Source organism: Saccostrea cucullata, unplaced genomic scaffold (genome assembly GCF_032062105.1).
Source record: "Saccostrea cucullata isolate Sc308-1 unplaced genomic scaffold, CSIRO_AGI_Scuc_v1 ctg1744, whole genome shotgun sequence".
Lineage (NCBI taxonomy): Eukaryota > Metazoa > Mollusca > Bivalvia > Ostreida > Ostreidae > Saccostrea > Saccostrea cuccullata.
Genome location: NW_026929032.1, coordinates 265149 through 286924, shown reverse-complemented (window position 1 = coordinate 286924; position 21776 = coordinate 265149). Strand labels below are relative to the sequence as shown.

The following is a 21776-nucleotide window of genomic DNA, read 5'->3' as shown; positions in this document are numbered from 1 at the left end:
TTATAATTTGATTAATCAAATATAGGTTTGTTTTATAACTGTCATTAAATATTAGTCATTAAATGTTTTTAATGTATTCTGTTCTCTTAACAAGTGTGCCAAATTGAAACAACAAAGTAATTTTTTTCAAACAACAAAAAGTAAATTATTTTAATTTTCCTGTAAAAAATGAAAAATATTGTTTTATAATAAAAAGAGGTCTATCAAAATGTTTGGCAAATGGTCATGAACCTGAAGAAAATGATTCAGAAAGTTGATAATCCAAATTCATGATCATGCATATATAATTGGTAATCCATTTATGGAGGACGTGAAATCTTAATCACCTTTTAGATATCAAAATTTGATTAAGGAAAATTATAGGTGAGATATTAAATAGTATTTGCTGGTATAATGTATATTAAAAAGATGCAAACTTCTCTCTTTTTAGTGATCCTGGACCACAATAATATTGTAAATTAGAAATATTACTTACATTATTTTTTCTCTTATAGAGATAGGGACCAGGACATGCCTCAGTTAGGATGCAGAGATTCTATTGGGTAAGAATGTACAAATGACTTCTGTATATTAATTCACTTTTTGAAGTTAATGATATTTAATCCTTGGTGTCCAATGATATTTTATAATTTGATTAATCAAATATATGTTTGTTTATAATTGTCATTAAATATTAGTCATTAAATGTTTTTAATGTATTCTCAGTGGTGGATAGAGCTGAAACGAATACCATAAATTGTCAAAGCGTAAATATTGCCTGACTGTTATTTCACCCTTCAAAATCTCTAGTATTCGAACATTCGGTTATTAAATGGCTTTGCCCTGGAAAAGAGTTATTATGCCTTTTCACCCCCCCCCCAACTCCAAATCCTATTGTTTATTACTTTATATCAAGTGTGCCAAATTGAAACAACAAAGTAATTTTTTTCAAACAACAAAAAGTAAATTATTGTAATGCATGTGAAAAAAAGTATGATTAAGGAGTTATACCTCTTCCTAATACAAGTGCCAAATGTCATACAATATACTTATACAATACAGTTCACTTTCTTGAATCTTGATATTGTAGGTTTTTATGGCTTAACTGTGGCCTCTCAGATGAGGGTACTCCACAAGGAAAATGTTATGTAGACCACATAGCAGTGGATGCCAGATTTAGAGGTAGAGGAATAGGAAAGGTCCTGTTAGAAATGGCGGAAATAGATGCCAAAAGAAGAGGATGTAGGGTAAACATTTTTATCTCTCAGGTGGTTTTTCAGATCATTTACAGTTGATTGTGCAATAGAGTAATTTATAATTTCTGATTTTGGAAAGTAACCAAATGCGATTCTGTATTTTAAGATATTTTTCAATGACAAAATATAGTTTCTCTCTCAAAACGCTACTGTTTACCTGAAACATGCTGATTAGTGAGCTTTTGTTAACCAAGAGAGTCTGATTTCTGTCTGTCTTTCTTGTAATCTTAAACTTTTAGCATTTTGGACCTTTTCTCCAGGAGCCACAACAATGTCTTTAAAAAATTGCCCCATTGGATTGAGGGAAATCAATCTTTAATGAAGTCTTTTACTTTTTGAAATGAAGAATTAAAAATCTTAAAAATGTGGTCACATTTTAAAGTTGTTCTTATTTGGCTTGTCAGAAAAGATGATTAAATAAATTTCTCTGATGCATCGTGTCTTTATCATGGATCAGGAGGGTACCACGTGGACAACATTTTACACAAAAATACAACTGTATATAGAGAAAAAAATGTTTAGATTTCTCCAACATGTGAAAACCATTAGGCCACACAATTGATTTATATGATATCTTTCATTAAAAGTGTAGATCAAAAAAATCATGTGGGAGTGAGGCAATAATCACCATTTAAATTATATAGAATACAATGTTTCAAAATTTAATTCTTCTTCTCAAGAAGAATTTGGACAGAAAAATACAATTTACTTGTATATGAAAGCTTTCTGATAAAGTGTAGGTTTGCTTTGTTAAAAAACAAAGCACCCCATGAGGGAGATTTATTGCTGTTGGGAAAATACATGTATTTCAGTAATCTTCTGATATTAGGACCAAGAGATTTATGTGAGCATTGTCAACCATAAGCCTTTAATTTTCTAGTCATTTTATATTTTTAGAAAAAATTATATTGGATATCACTTTTATTTAACAGGTTTTTAGCAGGTGTCGTTATGCTATTCTGTGAAGTTGGTATATCTATGGATCAACCTCATAAAAAGGGCTATATTTGTATATTGAATATCACTTTATTTAACAGGCTATATATCTTTGGGTGGCGACCAGCAATCGAGCCCAGCACCTGTATGAGAGACAGGGATACAGAAAAATGGAACAATACTCATTGTGTGGCTTACTCTGGTGTCAGACTGGTGAAAAAGTTTGTATCTCTCTTTGCACTCTTTTTATGACATCAATGTACATGCATCAATCTTATCAAGATTTTGATTGTATTAATTATATGGTATATCATTAGTTAAACCTCAGTATTATTTTCAAGTACATTTTAATCTGTTACATACATTAATAATTGGAGGGAATCACGAATTAAGTGATTTATCCTAAAAATTCGGTACATATTTTTTAAGAAAAGTAATTTAATCAATTTTATAATACCTAGAAATCAAATGCTTATGGAAGGAATTTTGAGTGGTATTCAATTATAGTGATAGTGGCTTAAATTGAATCCTTTCTAAAATTTCCGTATATCATGTTTAACTGGTAAACTAAAAAATTGTAAACTGAAAATGTCAACAAAATTTATTGATAGGCAAATCTTGTAATTGATCAAAAAGTGTATAAATTATGAATGATGTCATTTAATGATGTAACATAATTTAAATTTTATTTATTGGAATTGTGGTTATTTGAACAAGTAAACCAATAATTATTTGAGATCGTTCAGATATTTTGGAGAATGTTATATGTTTTAATGCTAGAAAATATATGAAAAAAAAATCTAGTCTGAATATAGCAAGGATTATTACACTGTATAGGGCTATAAAAACCTGATGTATGTAGGGATATTGTGCTGATTTGCTTAGTCTTTGCTAGAATATACTAAAAAATTTTCTCCTCCTGCATACTACATGTGATAAATCGTCATTAAAAATCTGCCAGTGTTAACTATGCTTAGAAAGCAAACAGCACAAAGTGCATGAAACAAACATAACTAACTTACATATTACCGCATTATACACATGTACTTATCAAACTCAAAGTTTTTTGAATACTTGTTTGATTTCTCTTTGTTTAATCTTAATGACAAATCACGGATATTGTTCATTCACTGAAAAAATTAATTAAGGCAACGTAATAAAAAATTAGTTTTATTAATGTGAAAATTTTGCATACTAGGCAATCTTGATTTGTAATGATGAAATTTTATATATTTGAAAATGTGGAAATAAGCTCAAACTTCTTATTAAACTACATATTGGGGGCAGTACTAGTGCAGACATGATCCATTGATAACATCAGTAGGTGGATCAGGGTGAAAATTATGTCCTATCTGTTTTGCACAAGGACAAACTAACACACACACAAACTATAAACCTGAAAATTTGAAAAAAATGTCAGCATTTGAATTGTTGATAAATTGCACACAAGGTCATTGTTTTCTTTTTAATAAACATTCTCAAGCATATTGTTATTTGTATTTTCCATATTTCCAGTAGCATTTAATTATCAGATCCAGCAAAATTATCATCCAAAAAGCTTTTATTCAAAAAAATAAAGTTTAACAGGCCCAAATCACTTTTTTAAGAATTTTCAAGTAATATAATATTGCACAACTTTCATATTGACATAATGTTTTTAATTCAATTTAAAATTGAAAGCTCAAAAAATATTTAGGTGCCATTGGTTATTTAGTTACAAATTTTGACTGCTAAAATGCAAGTCTGCAGAAACAAGTCATAAAACTCTTTGATGATTCAGGATCTTTAGGATATGAACATGAATTTGTCATATTTTTGGTAGTGAAGAAGAGGGAAGATTTAAAAATATGTCATTCTTTCTATCTAAATGCTTTATAATGTTTATATGATAAAGATCATTTAACATGCAAGTTAATATACGAGGGTTGATCCACTTTAAAGTTCGTGGAATTTCTTCATATTTTATTTATTTCTAAGTGAAATTGGTTGAAAATTACAAATGAGAATATTAAACATTTATTGAAAATTTGAAAAAAATTTTGTCGGAGCATTTGAATTGTCTGCCTGAAGCCATTAGGCACACAAGGTCATTGTTTTCATTTTTAATAAAAGTTAATAAATGTTTTGTTTTACCCTTCCTTTTTTTTTTGACATACATATATTTTGTACTGTCTTCCGTGATGTAAAAATCATCAATTTTGAACAACAACGAATGAAAACGAGATTAAGCTCCACCCATTCTGTGACGTAAGCGGTCCAACATCTCATCGACCGGTTCAACATCTCACTCAGCGGTAAAACATCGATTTTTTTATGCCCGCTCAGCAAAACATTAGAAATGTTAGACTCTCTTACGTATAGATTTGTATAGGAACAAATTTTCAAAGGTATTACAAAAACACTTGTTGAATATTGAAAATAAAAAATATTTAAATATTTGTGATAGTAACTCTATGGCAGTTGCCATAGAAACGGATGATTGGAAATGCGGGGGGGGGGGGCATCAACGCGTTCATTAATATTTTAATTCTTAATACTTAAGAATAAAACCGCTATGTGTTACATGTATAGAAAACGAATTTTATGGCATTATTACAATTGCTTTATCGTAAACCCAGGCTTTCTTGAGAAAAAAATGGAGAAAATGGCATCATTCTTTAGAATAACTTAGTCGAACTGGACGAGAAGATGAGGTGCTCCTATAACGTGATGTGACATATATCACGTGACGTGACATACTAAACTTGACGTTATGTCGAAGTCTTCCCCAGGTTTCACAACTGTCCATTTTCACAAAGCTCTTTTGACCTTATTGTAAATTGGAACGTGGTGACATTTTCCAATATTGTTGCATTATGACTCTGTATTATAAATATTCCTATTGTTTGCTTTCATCAAATCACGATAAAATTTTAGAGAGAAATTCCACAAACTTTTGGATCATGATAAGATTTTCAAGAAATTCATTAAGAAACTAGTAAAAATGCAAATGTAAGTATTCCGACCTTGACTCTGAGTATGAGAAGGTTCACTTAATGTTTATTTGTCTCATTTATTTTCTTACTTTATTTCTTTTCAAAGGAATTTGCACGGATGGAAAAGATTCTGATGTAAAGAAAATGATGAAAACAATATATCTGCGACAACCAAAGAAACTTTTTAACCAAGTTGATCTACACTGGCACAAAGTGCCAAGTTAACAATGCTTTCCTTTTTGTTAACTGCTGTTGTCTGTATCCCTTGTCTTACCTGCATCTGTAACTGGTTTATGTTTGAGATAAAAACCAAAGTTTGGCTATTTTATATTGCAATTTTTCAAGATTATCAGGGATGTAGAATATTTGGTAAAAAAAAAGTTTTTTTTAAAAATTCTCTTATATTTTATGCTAACCTGATCCAAAATTTGTCCGTTGTCTGTCGTCATCATTGTTCTTGTCATCATTGTCATATAAACTTTTCACATTTTCATCTTCCTCTGTAGAACTACTCGACCAATTTCATATAAACTTTTATATACAAATATGATCAAAGTTTTACATAGGAATACATAGGAAAAATCTTCAAAATTTTTCTATTCAAAAACAGCAAATCTATTATTTGTCATATTTATCCATATTTCAGGTGTGAAAAATGAAAGTATTTTGGTGCTTCAATGGATGATCAAGTTTTTTTCAAGAACAGCAAAACAATGATTGGTCATATTTATCTGAAAGTATCTTCAAGTGTGTAATTTCAAGTTTTTTCATATCGTAACCAAATCATAATAAAAGGGTAGATCTGCAATGAGCGATCAAAGCTTTACATAGAAGTATATGTAAGAAAAATCTTCAAAAGTCTTCTCAAGAAGAGCAAAGTCATGGTTGGTCATATTGATATGGAAACATCTTCAGGTGTCGATTCAAGTTTTTTTTTTTTTCAAATTATGACCCCTGTTGGTAGATTGGGGCGACAATGAAAGTTCAAAATTTAATGGGAAAAGTCACGGTATAAAATCCTTAGTTGGTGTAGATTCAATTATGTTAAAACCATTCCTTCTCTCCTTTTCAGGGAAAGGCCAGTTCCACTTGTGCAGTTCAGCTTTTCAATAATAGGCTGATTTTTGCTTTTTTCCTCGCCATAATGCTCAGATTAGCGATGTGGCCCTATTTTATTATATTCAAATTAATGTTTTTTATGCCTCCATAAAATATTTATAGCAGATGTGAATGTGACATGTATGTGTCTTATGGATGTTTTTATCGAGAAGCACTAGATCTTTTTGAGGTCTTCTAAAAAACTACATATCATGATTAATTGTTAAATTTATATTTTGTGATACAAATGAATTGCTTTATGTATAAAAGACTCGGGGAAAAATTATATTTCCTATACATGTATATGATTGTTTTTAAAAAGATATTTTACCTACCTTTTAGATTCCTCAACTACTTATGCATAATATACTTGACATATAATCATATAAAACTAACCACTGTCATACGTAATGTATGCCATTTTATTATTTGCTATCAAAACATCTCATCATTTTTTCTTTTTTGTTTTCATATACATAATACTGTATAAGTGGAAATTTTAGTGAGACGTTATTAATCAAATTCAGACTTTAAAAAAATATATATATTTATTTGTAATGAGAAGTAATATTTTTTAAATATTAAGAAGATGGCTATTACTACCGATGCAGAAAAATGTTAGTGATATCCAGTATAATTGATCATTGAGCTCACGCTAGAAATACCACAGTTAAGTTCTCGCTAAACATTCTGCTTGTATCGTATTTCTCTTTTTATTTTCATGAAATGAATATAAAAAGCATCAATCGAAAAATATGTATATTCCAATCGCAACTTCTCGGGCCTTTCCGATTTTTGGAAAAAACAACCTCGAATGTACCTGTATTACGTAGACTACATGACAACTCCCCTTTTCACAGACTTTAAAATAAATAAAGACCTCTTATCTGTGGACTATGGAGTTTGACTTTATTGAGTGTAAAGATGTTACCTAAAATATACTGTAGAAGACACTTTAAACTCCGTCTATCTTAATTTAGATAAAGAAGAAGCATACACTTTTTACATCCGGTGATGTTATACATTCGATGTTGTTTTTCCGGCCTATGACGATAAGATCCGAGATGATACGATCAATGTATGTTCCTGAAATACAGTGTAAGTACTAGAAATCAAAATAAAACGTCGACGATTAGAATTTTATACCTGTATTGTATTTAATGTATTGTATGGTATTGTATTTATTTATGTCAAACATTTTTATATTTTATGTGAGAAATGTGAGGCACACTTCTAAAAGAAGTTTTTTGCTCAATGTGATATATTTTTTCTTTAACCTTTTACAATGATTATTGATATGAAATATCTCTGCTTTTCCAGATATTTTCTTAAACACCCTATTTTATTCTTTCATACAAAAAATTGTGCTGCCTTAAAGTACCATATACTTAATAAAATTAGACTTCATTTACAGTTTAGATAATTATTTGTATTAATATTTACACGGATTTTTAAAAAAAAAAGATATTGTTATCAACTGCATAATGAATTGCAATTATGAGATTATTTGTATACATATGACCATGAAGACATTTACAATATCTGTTTGAATAAAAGTTGAAACTAAATGATCACTTGTTATTTATAACCAAAGCAGTGAAATCAGTGCTTGTTTGATCATTACAGTACAGTTCATTTTCCCTGTGATATTAATTTACTAGATTTGGAAGCTTTTTTATTTACAAGAAGAAAATGAAAACGTTGATTAAATTTAATGAAATGTTAATCGTAAATATATATCTATGTTCTTCATGTATTGATAAATGAAAAATTATCTCGAAATATTTAATACTTCTCTTGAAATTGATTTTCCGTTTCTTTAAAATCCCTTTTACAGATTTTATAAGACGTTTGTTCAATAAAGTTCCGATGATACCTAAATATTTTTAATCATATGTATGTGTCTGTTGTCGTTCATTAATTTATGAAACTTCAATTTTCAGTAAAAATGCATTTTTAAAATAAAATAATCTGGATTGAAAAAAAGTGAGGATTAAGAAAATCGATTGATCTAAAAAAAAAAAAAATGCCTGTGAGCATGGCATAAACACAGGCCCAGAAAATTCTAAATGTTTGCTCAGGTGATTAGGAAGGGTAAGCATCCCCTGCTGACCAGTCACATCCGTCGTGGACCCTATGCATTGATCAAGTAAACGGAACATTCCGCAGTCAAATTTAGAACAAAAACCAAGGGACTAAGTATTGGTATATGAAACAAATCTGTCCATGTACGACCCAATGTTAGGTTATATTAAAGAGGTCATTAGAACGAACCACAGAATTTACGTATGTATGTTGGAAACGTTCCTTCCTAAAAGACATCAAAAATTGCCGATGCATGATTGAAAATTCACCCCTATACTGTTCACGTAGGGCCATTGAACAGTGAAGGATCTTTTTTGTGCGAACACCTACTGCAAAACCAAACCTTGGGTTAAACAAAGGATCGATCTCCACGTAGCACAATGGATTCGACCCTGCGACGTAGGATAACATCCTTACTCTACGCAATGGTTGATAGTAATATATGGAGATAGCGAACAGCATTCAAGCCCAAAAGTCCATTAAACAATTCAAAATTATATAAAAGTAAACGTGGACCTCCAAAAATCTGAGTTGGGATCAGGTGAAAGGCACTGGCCACAACCGACTTGTGCCCTTGTCATGATCAGAAAAATACATCGACAATTCCATGTGTAATATATAATTATATTTTGGCCTAACAATTTCATGTACAATGGAAAATGTCCTAGGATAAATTGTATTTGCATTGTATCTACCGTTATAACATTAAAGAAATGATGACTTTAAACGAGACTGCTGATATCCTGTTCCAGCAATTTGTATATTAATAACTTACTTCGTTTTAACGATTTCTCATTTGTAGACCATGCTCTTGGGTATCGAATCGAATCAACTGAGAGATATAAACACCGTATGCAGGTGATGAAGGTATAAATAAATATATGCTGCATAACTAAGTAAAGTTGACGATTGAAAAGTTAACATCAGCTTGTTCGTCATAAATCTTGCTTGTTAGATTACCATAAACGTCCTTTTCAAGTAAAATATCTAAACTCGAAACAGATTTGTCCGACTCTGTGGTATCTTTTATTTCGAGCTCACCGGGATATATCGTATCGACATAAAAATGAAAATAACCATTTCAATTCAATTGACAATACGTCGTCGATATATCTAAATGTCAAGTTAAACGCCAAAACAAAATGTTTCTTTTTTTCACATATAAGATTTTGGACAAATTCTGCGTCATATGATTCCAAAAAAGGTCTGCTAATAACAGGAACTGAGCTCAGACCATGCTCTCCTGTAGCGTATAGATTGGGAGACATCAACATCAAATGCATGTGACAGCGGAATTTTAATACATAAATAAGGAAAGGTGATGATAGAAAAGTTGAAGCCCACTCGTTTGTTAAAAAATTTAGTTTAAAGTTGTCTTTGTCTTCTACAGTGAGTAAAACATAATAAGTATGAGCCATATTTGGCATAATCAGTGGTATATTTCATATCAAGTTCTCTGGAATATATCAAAGGGACATATGTAGCCAGAATTAAAAATATCTTTGTTTCCTCTAACCGGACCTTAAATTGACAAGTTGGGTCGGTAGGTAGGTAAACTATTTTTTCTGACAACAGCTTTTAAAATACATTCTAAAATTTAATGGAAAAGTACCTTTATAAATAAGAAACGTACATATGCCATTTAAAAGCAAAATTCATGCTTAATTAATTCACAACTGTTATGCAGTTGAACTTGTGAAATATCTCAATCCAGAGCACATTTATATAAATAAGTCAGCATTTAAATTACTAGCATTATTTCGCAACTGACAATGCAATATATTCATTTTACGACTTCCATAATTATAATATTTCTTAGGTTTTATGCAGTATATATTCTTTATGGCAGTCTTGAATGATGTAAGTGAAGAAAGGTTTCGGATATTAAATGGTAAATTATTCCAAAGTCCATCTTGTTGAAATCTTATTCCTAAATGAGTATGTGTTTCAACATTTTTAATAGTGGGCCCATCTTCACCAAACTTAATTTTTGGATGGCAAATATTTTTCCTACTAAAATCTAGATTGACTGTTTTACAAGGATTGAATTCTACTGCCCATATATTAGACCACTGTCTTATTTGTCCAAGATCCTTAGTTAATATGTTTGCAGAATTAATAATATCATCATCAACTATGACATAAAGAGAGGTGTCATCTGCAAAAAGCCTTACAGGACATGATAATTTTTCAGATATGTCATTAATATACAATAAGAATAAAAAGGGACCAAGGACTGACCCTTGAGGGACACCTGAATTAGTAGCTCTAGTAGTTGATGAAAAGCCATCAAGAACTACTTTTTGAGTTCTATCAGACAAGTAATTCTCAATCCAATTAACAATTTGTTCTGATATACCATAATATTTTAGTTTATAAAGGATACTTTAAAGGTGGTGGTGGTTTGCTTTTATTATTTTGTTTGGATAAAGACTTTACTATTCTCCACCATTTTCCAGGAGGTATAGATTTATCTATTTGGTCTGTAAGTTTTTGGTTGAGTCTATCTCGTGAAGCTCTAATTTCATCAATTACTTTGTTTCTTAAAATGCGGTAGTGTTCCCAGTGTTGAGGGTTTTGAGTTTTCACTGCTTTCTTGTGTATACGATTTCTTTTCCTCATTAGTTTTCTAATAGAATTATTCATAAATGCCTTATCTCTGGGACGGATTGTTATGGTTTTTGTTGGGATATGTTTTTTAATGCATGCATTTATTTTGTTTACAAAATTTGTATAAATCGAAATAAAAAAGACAAGATTCTCAAATACGCAAACACCGGACATCCGAGTATATTTTTCAAACCTTCCATCACCCTCCATTGCTTATAGACAATCAATGTACTTTTTTGAGGGCCATGAGATCTGCAGTGGTTCTAGAGCATTTTGGAGTTAAGAAGTAATTTTATTATCGAATTGTTTCAAGAGTGAAGAATTCTAATTAGCTAAAGGCATAAGATTGAGACGCCGCTATTGTTTTATGAAGAACTAATTCTAGATGTAATCATATCTGGGCGCCATTTCATTTCCAACAAATGCTTGAAAATCACAGTAGAACAATGTCGGCCGTTCTGATAAAAACTGATTTTGATGAAATTGTATTTTATAAAACTTGGTTAACATTAAAAAAAAAAATTGAATCATCTTTTTTAAAAAAATCTTTTCAGTGGGCGCGATTTAGTTGGGTCAGTCGCGTTAGGGGAAACAAAGGTATTTTATATTTTGGCCTGAATTGAAATGATTATTGATGATTAATAAAATATAGTCATCGTCGATATACCTGAATGTTCGAGTTGAAAGCCACTGCAAGTGATTTCCAGTGTAGAAATTTCTGAAAAAATTCTGTTTCATACAAATATAAAAACCAGTCGATAAGAAAGGAGTATCGTATTCCTACGGTTTGTAGCAAGACTTGGTCTCCGAAGACTTCCTATAAATGCATCGAGGATATCCTTTCATATATGGTGTTATATAAGAATAACGTTGAGTTTTCTGTACTTCTATGTGTACAAAGTAGAGGGAAAGAAGCTCCTATATGGTTTGTGTTTAGATATATCATTTTTATATAACTTGTTTGTACGTTTCATCCCAAGCTTAAAACACTCAATTCGTTGGAAGAAAAAAAATAAGAGACCTCCAAAACAAGTCAGAGGATCAGGTGCCGTGGAGGAGTGTCCTTCTCAAAATCAAGCATCTTAAAAGCTTTTCAAAATCTTGAAAGCTTTTTAATATCAACTTTAGAGTACTTGTGTGTAAAATCAGAATATTTACAAAATAATTTTACGGAGTTAAGTATAGAAGTGAAAAAAGGAGACATCATGTATTATTCTATAATTCGCATTATCTTGAATTCGCAATTCTTCAGTTTGAATAAAATTAATCCTTGACGGAAAATTTACTCCTAGGGTATTTTTCGGCATGTGAACGGGGCTTAAGACATTCTTCTTTGCAAATGGAAATATGAAATAGTTTGCAACGATTAATATTCGCGAGTTAAAGAAGATCACGAAATTCTCTGATATTTCTCACGCTCGAACAAAAGTTGGTTTAAAGTAATAAATATATTGTAAGACTGATATGTGTGACGCATCTTACGTCTCTGTATAATGCGGAATAGGCCTATATAACATTTACACTGCTACACTGTGGACAAAATGATTACCAACACTATCAACGTTATATTTTTTACAACCATGGAAAACTGTGCATATAGTTTTTTGATCTAGTATATTCTTCTGGCTGTCTTAGGAGTACTTAGTGAGAGACTTTAATTTCAACAAACATATAGATAATCCTTCAAATGGTACTCTGTTCTAAAAATAATATAAGCAGTTCAGAAAGTTTTGGGAAAGAAGCTTTTATCAGCACCGTGCATCAGTGAGTGAACAGTTTGTACTGAACACCTCGTTTTGATCATGTTGATAGAACATTATTTTTCATTTACAATGATCATGATGATGATGATGTAAATGACATATGTGATGTGATATTGACAGACATATTGAAGTGCATAACAACAATCACAAAATGTAAAGGTTGTATTTAAATGTGTAAGCTAATGCCTTGACCCACATTTGAATAACCTCATATTGCACAGTGCTTAAATAATTGAGAAAATGCACTGACATGCATAAATAAAACTTGAATAGCTGAATTCGATCGACTGGTGGATTTTATTATGTCGAGTAAATATAAAGTTGGGAAGCTAACAATAAGGTTGTAAACAGGTTTGTCATTTTATGCATATATAATATTAAATTAATGTTTTAATTTTCAAATATGAATATATACGTGTCTAAAATGATGTGTTTGTATGTGGTGCATTAAAACAAATTACACAAGTTGACGTAAGAATACATAATGAACATACATAATTTTCTAATTTGTTAATGTGTCCTAACTTGGATCCTTAAGTTTAAAAGAATGGACGTCTACTAACCCATATATAGAATTGTAGTAGCCATTGATTGACGTTGTATGGGGAAAAACAACATTTGATCTACACGACACGGGAAGCGAAACAGAAGTCGGAAATTTAATATCCTTCAAACAACCGACAAGAGGAAATAATAAAAATTAAATATGGAAGAGGAGAAAGTTAAAAGTAAGGAATGCAATATGGAACAAAAGCTAAACGAAATGAATTCCGTAGAAAAAGTCATTGAAGAAACGGTGACAAGCGGGCTACATGCAATGGTGCTGGCTTTAGGATACAAAGTGGGCATTATTGATGCCTTTGGACGATTAAACAAACCATCAACAGCAAAAGAGATCAGTGAAGAAGCAGGATTAAATCTTAGGTATTTCTTTCTTTTCAAATAATTTTTACTGTACATTTATTTAATTATCTCCTCCTCAGCTTTTGAAAAAGGCGAAGACAACGACCATGCACTTTTATAACTTGAAAAAAAGACATTGACAATTTTCAATCAATTGGTTAAAATCTTATTGCAAATCAACATTTTATTTAATACATGTATATATTACAACATGCCTCAGTATCATTTTACTTTAACATAACTTGCAGGATTATTAAAAAATCGGATTGTTAACATCTGTTGCCATATTTATGTACTATATCGATTATGACTTTATTAATATGAGAAAAAAATATGCATTAGATGCATGTCAGTAAACAAATTGCTTTAAATTTTCAATGTCACAACTTCATTTATAAATTATCAGGTGTGTATTTTTGTCCCGTAATCAAAGATTTTGCCCTATCCATCCGTTCGTCTGTCTGTTTAGCTGTCTGTTTAAATTGTATGTTTGACAGCAAAAACTTTAACATTGTCCAATACTTTTAATGTGTATACGTAGGGCTATGGCTTTTCCATTTCACAGATGTATTCATTGACAAGACCTTTCTTTTTTTTTACCAAACTTGACCATGGGACCTTGACCCACTTTTACCAAAAATTTTCGAAATTTAACCATAATCATAACTGTATAGTTGGTGCTAGGGTTTTCATACCTCACAAGAGTATTTACTAAGATCTGTTATTGGGTATAAATTTTGACCTTCTGACCTTGTATTTAGAGTTTGACTTACTTTAAAAAAAGGTAAACCATATCTTTTAAACCGTTAGTGCTAGGGCTTTCATATTTCAAAGATTGATTCCTTGTGACCCTTTGGGTACCTACAGCCTTTAGACCTTAGCCTTGGAGTACAACGCGCATTTGAGAAATTTCAACACTTGCCATAATTATGCTGCCAAATCGGGGCATCAGTGTTTCACAAACACTTCTTGTTATTATTGGTTTTAGATATGTACAGGAATGGCTAACTTGTATGACGGCAAAAGGCATAATAAAACTGGAAAAGGAGAAATTTAGTCTACCTTGCTCTGAGAGAGTTCAAAAGGCTGTTCTTACATCCGCCATGCTACCATTGTTCTGTGACTGTTTACCAAAACTGGAGACGGTAATGCGAGTCAAGGACACAAATACAGGTTAGTCCAAATATGTTTTCAATGACAATTTACCAGAAACTTACACTATTTTCCAGTTACAATTTTTTTTTGTATAATTATGCGGTTCATATGAGTTAATGAATGGGATAATGACGAACCTCTTCCTTGTTTTGTAATGCCTTTTGTATATTTAAAAACATTTTTGTCTTGGTTGTTATGATCCACTGCTTATGGTTTTCATAAACAAATACACATTTATTTTAATTTTCATTCAACCAGGGTATTCTTTTCCACAGAAAGATTTGGAATGGTTAGGAAAATTTAACGAAATAAATGCCTTTGACCATGACTGGATTCATAATAATTTAGAGCCAGTTTTCGAAAAACACTTTAAAGATACTCAAGGTAAGAAAAAGGCAAGCTTTGATGCATGACATTTTAAATGCATCCATCCAATGTTTCATCTAATTTTATTTCATGTGATCAGTTAACAGGGGATTGCTTTTTCCTCCTTGGCATATTATCCCACATCCAAAAAGTCACGAGTCTTTGTTTTATGCCCTCTTTACCGATTTGTATTGTTTATAGATTTTTTAAAGGTCAATCACTGTTTGCTGTCCTCACCTATTTTTCGTGTAAATTGCATTAGACTTAAGTATTTATGTAAAAAAATAAAAAAAAAAAAGTATCAAAGACCAAACACAATGACAGGTGGACCACGTTAAGAAATTTTCTATACCTCAGTAGTAACTCCGTAGATAATAAATATATAAAAAAAATCTTTTGCCTTACTTTCAAGAAATTCGTGTGAATTCACTTATAAGATTTATTTCTATTTACAGATAATATCACTGATATTCTTGACTTTGGTTGCGGTTACGGAAAACTTTGTCAACAGCTAGCACAAATCTATCCAGATATCAATATCACAGGAACAGATATCGACGAGGGGTCTATACAACACTGTAGGAACACATATAGTTATCCTAACCTATTCTTCACACACACGAAACATGGGACTCCACTACAGAAGAACAAGTTTGATATTATTATATTACATGAAGTTCTGCATGACTTACCCGATCCAGAACGAGTTTTATCAGAGTTGAAAACGATCCTGAAACCTAATGGATATATTGTGACCTTTGACCCTGACGTATCGTCGGACGTTTCAAAAAATGTTGATAACGAGGCTGCAAAGACTCATCTGCCATACAGTGTATTTTTTTGCTTACCGAATAGTATGTCAGAAAGTCCAGCGATTGGTCACGGGGCCGGATGGGGAGTTGAAGACCGCAGAAAATTCATAGAACAATGTGGATTTACTATAGTCAATGTTGACGAAACACATGTTGATTCAATGGTTTCTAGAATTGTTTTTAAAGAGAAAACATCTTGAGATGTAGAAAGTTGAATAAAACTTTTCCAAAAATTATAATTCTATTACTTCCTGAATGATATTGCCTGTAAATTGCAAAAATTAACATTTTGACGAGCGAGTCACAAGTAAAACCCCAAGTGCAAATTTTCTGTGCATATATTTTTTTTTACGACACAAATGTGATTTTCTTTGCATCTTTTAGTAACAAGCTAAAAGGAAAGTGAATGTTAGGATCAATTATATATTTTTACTATTTATCACGCACAGTAACGATGCACACATATAAAGCTTTTGAAATATTTAGTAAGGCTTTCTATTATGTTTTAAAATTATTTTCCTTTCTGCACTCACCATCAGAAATCTTGACAATTTCAAATTACCTGAAGGACAAGAATGAGAATCCTTGAAAAATGGCTCTTTATGAGGTTCAATGGATAAATTTTACTATGCCCTTTTGGTATTATTATACTTATCCACTGCATCTTTTATATTGCCTAAGCATCTCTAACTCCCCATAAACTTCATATATTATCAGAACTACACACGCACCAAAATTATTCAAGCCACTAACACATAAAAATTAGGTCAAATGTAAAAGATAAGGATATTGTTATAATCATATGCCAGAGGATATAGACATATATAACACGATGTGGGTATTTTCAACTTTCCTTTTAGGTAGGAATACTTAAAATATTTTTATAATAACACATTTTGCAAATATTTTGATTTTTATGATGTAAGCTTAACATGAAAATTAAAATAATTGCACACAACTGCTGTACGCATTTCTTGAAACATATGGAGGTATCGAACAATATTCAAGCTTAAAATATTCAAAATTGGATCAAAGAAATAACGACCTCCGAAACAACAGAGGTTGGATTAAGTGCCACAGAGGAGTGAGCATCCCCTGCTGACCGGTCACACCTGCCGTGTGCTCCTTGTCATGGTCGGGAAATAAAGGAAAATATGTTGAGAATTCAGTGTTCTTATAATGGATTAACGATAAGAATGAATGAAAAACTTCAGTCACCATTCGACGCATTGATTAATTGTAATTGCTTACAAGATAATTTTATCGACCATAGAACGTACGAAATGATAACTTTGAACAAGACCGCTGATATTCTTGTTTCATCAATTTGTTTGCCAATAATTTACATCTGTTTAGAAATTATATTAAACGTAGAGCATACTAGTGCGTGTCGAAAAGCTGAGAGATACATGTATTAATCACGTATGCAGCAGGTGACGAAGGTATATTGCTGCATAAGTAAGGGAAGTTGACGATTGAAAAGTAGAAGTCATTTCGTTCATTACATTTCTTTCTGCTTCGAAAATCAGATTGACCTCGTAGGTTCTCAACATTTATAATTGTCAAGTAATACAAATATTATAATGAGACGTACAATCAAAATAAATTTGCATCACGTTAATTTAATACTCATTTATCATGAACATCATGAGGTCATAACTGGTACGTTATATATTTTGTGCCCCTAAAGGAGAAATGAATTGGATTCAAAATTCTTACTTTAAATAATCGCAAAAAAGATATATGTATATTCCCTCTACAAACACATTCAAGGGTCTTAATATAATAATCTTTAAAACTAAAAAAATTTCGTAATATAATGCAATATATTTTTGCAGTATCCACAGCCTTCCTGACAACTAACGCAGTAGCATTCAATCCTTGTCCCGAGTCTTGGTACTTACATGGTCGTTCTTGTTACGCTTTTGTCACAGATCTAAAAACCGACTGGATTGAAGCTGGGGTATATGTATTTTTCATAACATTTCATTTTACACTTGAAATAAAATATTTGGATATAATGAACATTATTCAAGGGCAAAAGTTGATTTTAAATTACAAAATAGGAAAGGAGTAAAATGGATCTCTAAAACTCCAGAAATATGATCATGTGCAAAGGAGGAGAGAAAACAAAAATACAGATATTAGAAAAATAATGTATTAAACTCTCCGTGAACTGATATCGATAAAATGAGGAAAGTGCTTTTAATTAAAAAGATGCTCTGAAATATGTTCTCTGAATTTCATGATACAAAGACTCTAAGGAAAGCTCAGGCATATTGTTACAATCCTCTAAAGTCTGTCTATCGGTCGAACTTTTTTTCCTTATTTCTCTTAATACATTGCATAAAATTTTCTTTGCATTTCATTTGACTTTCAGATGCGCAATAAGGTTTTGAATTCGTACCTGTGGTTCAGAAGTTTATCTAACAGACAAAATGTCCAGAATTATGCTAGTCTGCATTAATCTTCAGAATCCAGAATCAGAGAAAATGCTTTGTATTGAGCATGTCGTATTTTTTAAAGCTTATTATTTGATATAAAAAGATATAGAATATTGATTTCTAAACAAGTGGATTGTACACTTTTTAGAATATTACTAATTAAAGAAGAATTCAAATGCTAGTAAATAGAACTCAAACCATAATTGCAAGTGAACGCATATTGTTACCCTGGCCATGAATTATCACTCACATCCTTTAGATTTTCAGCGACATATACTTTTCGGATGAGTTGTTTTAAAGTTGATGTTTTTAAAATAATAAAATGCTTTCTTTGGTTGTTATTACGGGAATTAATGTCGCAGCTGTTGAAGAAAAAATACATTACCCGGGTAAGCAGGTTACGTATTTTTTTCTTCAATAGCTGCGACGTTAATTCCCGTACTAACTAACAAAGAAAGCATTTTATTGTTTATATTAACATTTGTATTATTCATTCATTCAAAGTAAAATTAAATTTATTGACTATTGTATCTAAGATGAATATGTCATTGTATGTAGAACTGATGGAACAGCCATTGTTTAAGAAATCCACATACGTAGCTTGCTTAGTGGTGCTCATGCACTGATAAATGGCAATGGTATTCATAAGAAATAAAAAGGAAAATATTCAGTGGATCTAAATATAGAGGATATAAATTCCCAAGTGATCGGAAGTTCTACCTTGAAAAGTTTTGAATGAGTTTAAACAATTTGAGAAGCATACTTCCTGTTTTGAGTACTACTAATTTGCTTTATTCTCGGTATAAGTGATTAGTGAGATGCTTTTGGAATAAATTAGTCCAGAATTCTGAGAAATTCTAAATTGAACAGTGTTTGATTGAAAACTGTTTTCTTGAATAATAAGTTGTATTATTAAACACATACATTAGTAAAATAGTATTGCGAGTGCTGCATGAAACCTGAATGTTCTGGGTAGCTAAATAGATTTTACTACTAATATTTTTGTTAACAAAAAATTGTAAGTACATCAGTAATGATGATTCAGAAGTTTGTAACCTAGCTATATACATGTATTAGTGAATTGAGGATCTAAGGATTTTAATTACTACATTTGTCAGTAATTCAACGCTTTGCAATGTCAAAAAATGGCGAAATTTTGCACTGGACAAAATGCAACCGAACAAACCTGTGACTTCAAGTTGACTTACATGTATTAGGATTGTGCGCAATTTCAGCTCTTTATCTATATATCTTTTTCATGTTTTTATTCAAGCAATCTAAGATCTTTTACTTTATAGATATGTCATCTATGCTCATAAAGCTTTATTTAAAACATAAATGAAGAGCAGATGTATTTCAAGCTACACAACTTCGATAAAAATTGGAACTCGTGTACCTGAAATTCCTACTTGTATTGTTTTTATCAATGGACAGGATTTGTGATGACTCTGTGTGTCTTCTCTTTTTTAATGCAGGCTTTTTGTGAGAGGTTTGCTTCTCATCTAGCGGAAATTGAGACGCAGGATGAAGATAATTTCCTACGACACCATATATCTTCAAATCATGGTAAGATTTGAGAGAAATAGACAGAGAATCAAAAGAGAGTGCTGTTGAAAAAAGAGAAAGTATAACTATAAGATGGTTCATCAAAATTCAACACAAGTCTCCTTATTTTGTAGATACATACTGGGTTGGTGCAACAGATGCGTTTGAAGAAGGCCATTGGGTATGGGTAACGAGGCAGCGTCCATTCACATATGTCGGCTGGTCACCAGGGGAACCAGTTAATGGTGTTAGTGCAGCGTGCATGACTTTGGCGGGAAATTTAAATCATCACTGGAACGATGATTACTGCGATAGAAAATTCAGCTTCATTTGTGAAATGGAGTATGATTTTCTTTTTCAATTTCGTGTAATGCTTCCTACAACCATTTGTTTTTGTTTTATTAATCCCAGAGCATTTATATATACAATGCTATTTTTCCTTTCTTGATTCATAATACATATTTGAGTATTAAAAACAACAGAGACGTAGATCTTTGAAAAAGTTTTTTTTCTGTTAAAATCTTTTATAGACAGCTTTTGTTTAACAATTAAGTGAAACAATATAGTAAAACGTTAATGGTGAATGATTCTTTCCCCAATCTTTTTCTATTTCACAGGATTGAACTTGCGATGCATGGGGACTTGGTTGGATAAATGTTCTATCCAGATGCTTACTTTTTAAAGTAAAATGTGTACATATTTCTTTATCGTGCCTTTTGTTCTTTCATACATCAGCCTATAAAGCTGTTGAATATGTTTTTAGAAATTCTACCCCTCCCCCATTTTATTGCAAAATTCTCCGAGCCTTTCGTTAATCTTTACTCGTTAAACTACTGGGTTAAACAAAGAAAAAACAACATTCTGGTATAAATAGGTTTGTTATACCCTAACTTTGGAGAAACAAACACATATCTTCATCTACAATCTAAATCCTAAGTTTATGTACTTGTTTGTTAGGTACATGTAAATGTAAATTAATGTTCCATTTCTGTTGTTGTCATGGTCTTGCTACTAAGGAAAGGCAAACCTTAATTGTCTTTGATGGAAATGTGACAGGATTTGGTTTTAAACTTAAGCTTAGCTACCATTCACGGCACCTATGAAACCGGAAATTCGCTACATGGTATCAATGCAATTTAGAAAATTCGACGATACCAATGTAACGAAAATGACCGTATAAAAATACCTCTTAAATATCACACACTTTCTTTATCAATAATAGTACTTCGCGTTTTATACCAACTTCTAACTAACCAATAAACCATTTGTATCTCAAATAGTCACAAAAGTGACTTACTAACCCAATAATTTTATTAACAAGAGCTTGCAAATTAAAAGTATTTATTATGGCCACAATTGTATTTTATTAACAGCACAGAAATATTTACATTTATATATTTACAATGAAAACTGATGTACTAACGACCTTTTTATATACTTATGGGCCTCGATAAAAATAAGTGCCTACCTAACAAATGTACGAAGTCCAGAGCCCGTCCTACCCAATGCTAAGTCCAAAGGAAAGTGATCCACCCCTGCACGTAAAATCTACTACGCCTAACCTAACCGGTTTACCAAAAATAAAAATAAGGAACTGGAAATTAACAATAAAATGGACGTATAAATAAGGAAAAACAAAAGGAGTGAACAAATGAACGAGTGAATATTGAACGAGACAGAGACTGGGACCGGGATCTACCCCTCTAATCAAAAAGTGAGCTGGTACGAACCTTTGAGAAGGTTCCAGACCAACTGATCTAAACGTGAAATGCTGGACTTTAAATACACCGCGGCCTGAAGGTGTCTCTCTCTTATCCAATGAAAATCTGCATTCTATGTATAACCCATA

At 31.4% G+C, this 21776-nt stretch overlaps 3 protein-coding genes across 8 annotated transcripts; all 3 read left to right on the top strand.

Annotated features, from left to right (window-relative positions):
• Positions 1-340: 340 nt before the first annotated feature.
• Positions 341-5674, top strand: LOC134279647 (mycothiol acetyltransferase-like). Its single transcript, XM_062762078.1, has 4 exons — positions 341-542; positions 1070-1226; positions 2273-2392; positions 5253-5674. Exons 1-4 carry the CDS (start codon positions 511-513, stop codon positions 5283-5285), a joined length of 342 nt encoding a protein of 113 aa, XP_062618062.1. The 5' UTR covers positions 341-510; the 3' UTR covers positions 5286-5674.
• A 7225-nt stretch (positions 5675-12899) lies between these two features.
• On the top strand, positions 12900-16177 carry LOC134279644 (S-adenosylmethionine-dependent methyltransferase Rv2258c-like). 5 transcript variants are annotated; one of them, XM_062762074.1, is made up of 5 exons: positions 12900-13053; positions 13287-13626; positions 14594-14778; positions 15019-15144; positions 15582-16177. In XM_062762074.1, the coding sequence occupies exons 2-5, from the start codon at positions 13409-13411 to the stop codon at positions 16136-16138; spliced, it is 1086 nt and encodes a 361-aa protein (XP_062618058.1). In that variant the 5' UTR covers positions 12900-13053; positions 13287-13408; the 3' UTR covers positions 16139-16177. The 5 variants fall into 5 exon arrangements, with proteins under 5 accessions (XP_062618058.1, XP_062618056.1, XP_062618057.1 ...); XM_062762072.1 differs by having other exon boundaries at positions 13284-13626; XM_062762073.1 differs by having other exon boundaries at positions 13276-13626.
• A 487-nt stretch (positions 16178-16664) lies between these two features.
• LOC134279646 (perlucin-like) lies at positions 16665-20629 on the top strand. 2 transcript variants are annotated; one of them, XM_062762077.1, is made up of 5 exons: positions 16665-16798; positions 17786-17901; positions 19858-19948; positions 20062-20269; positions 20545-20629. In XM_062762077.1, exons 1-5 carry the CDS (start codon positions 16741-16743, stop codon positions 20579-20581), a joined length of 510 nt encoding a protein of 169 aa, XP_062618061.1. In that variant the 5' UTR covers positions 16665-16740; the 3' UTR covers positions 20582-20629. The 2 variants fall into 2 exon arrangements, with proteins under 2 accessions (XP_062618061.1, XP_062618060.1); XM_062762076.1 differs by having other exon boundaries at positions 17777-17901.
• Positions 20630-21776: the final 1147 nt, after the last annotated feature.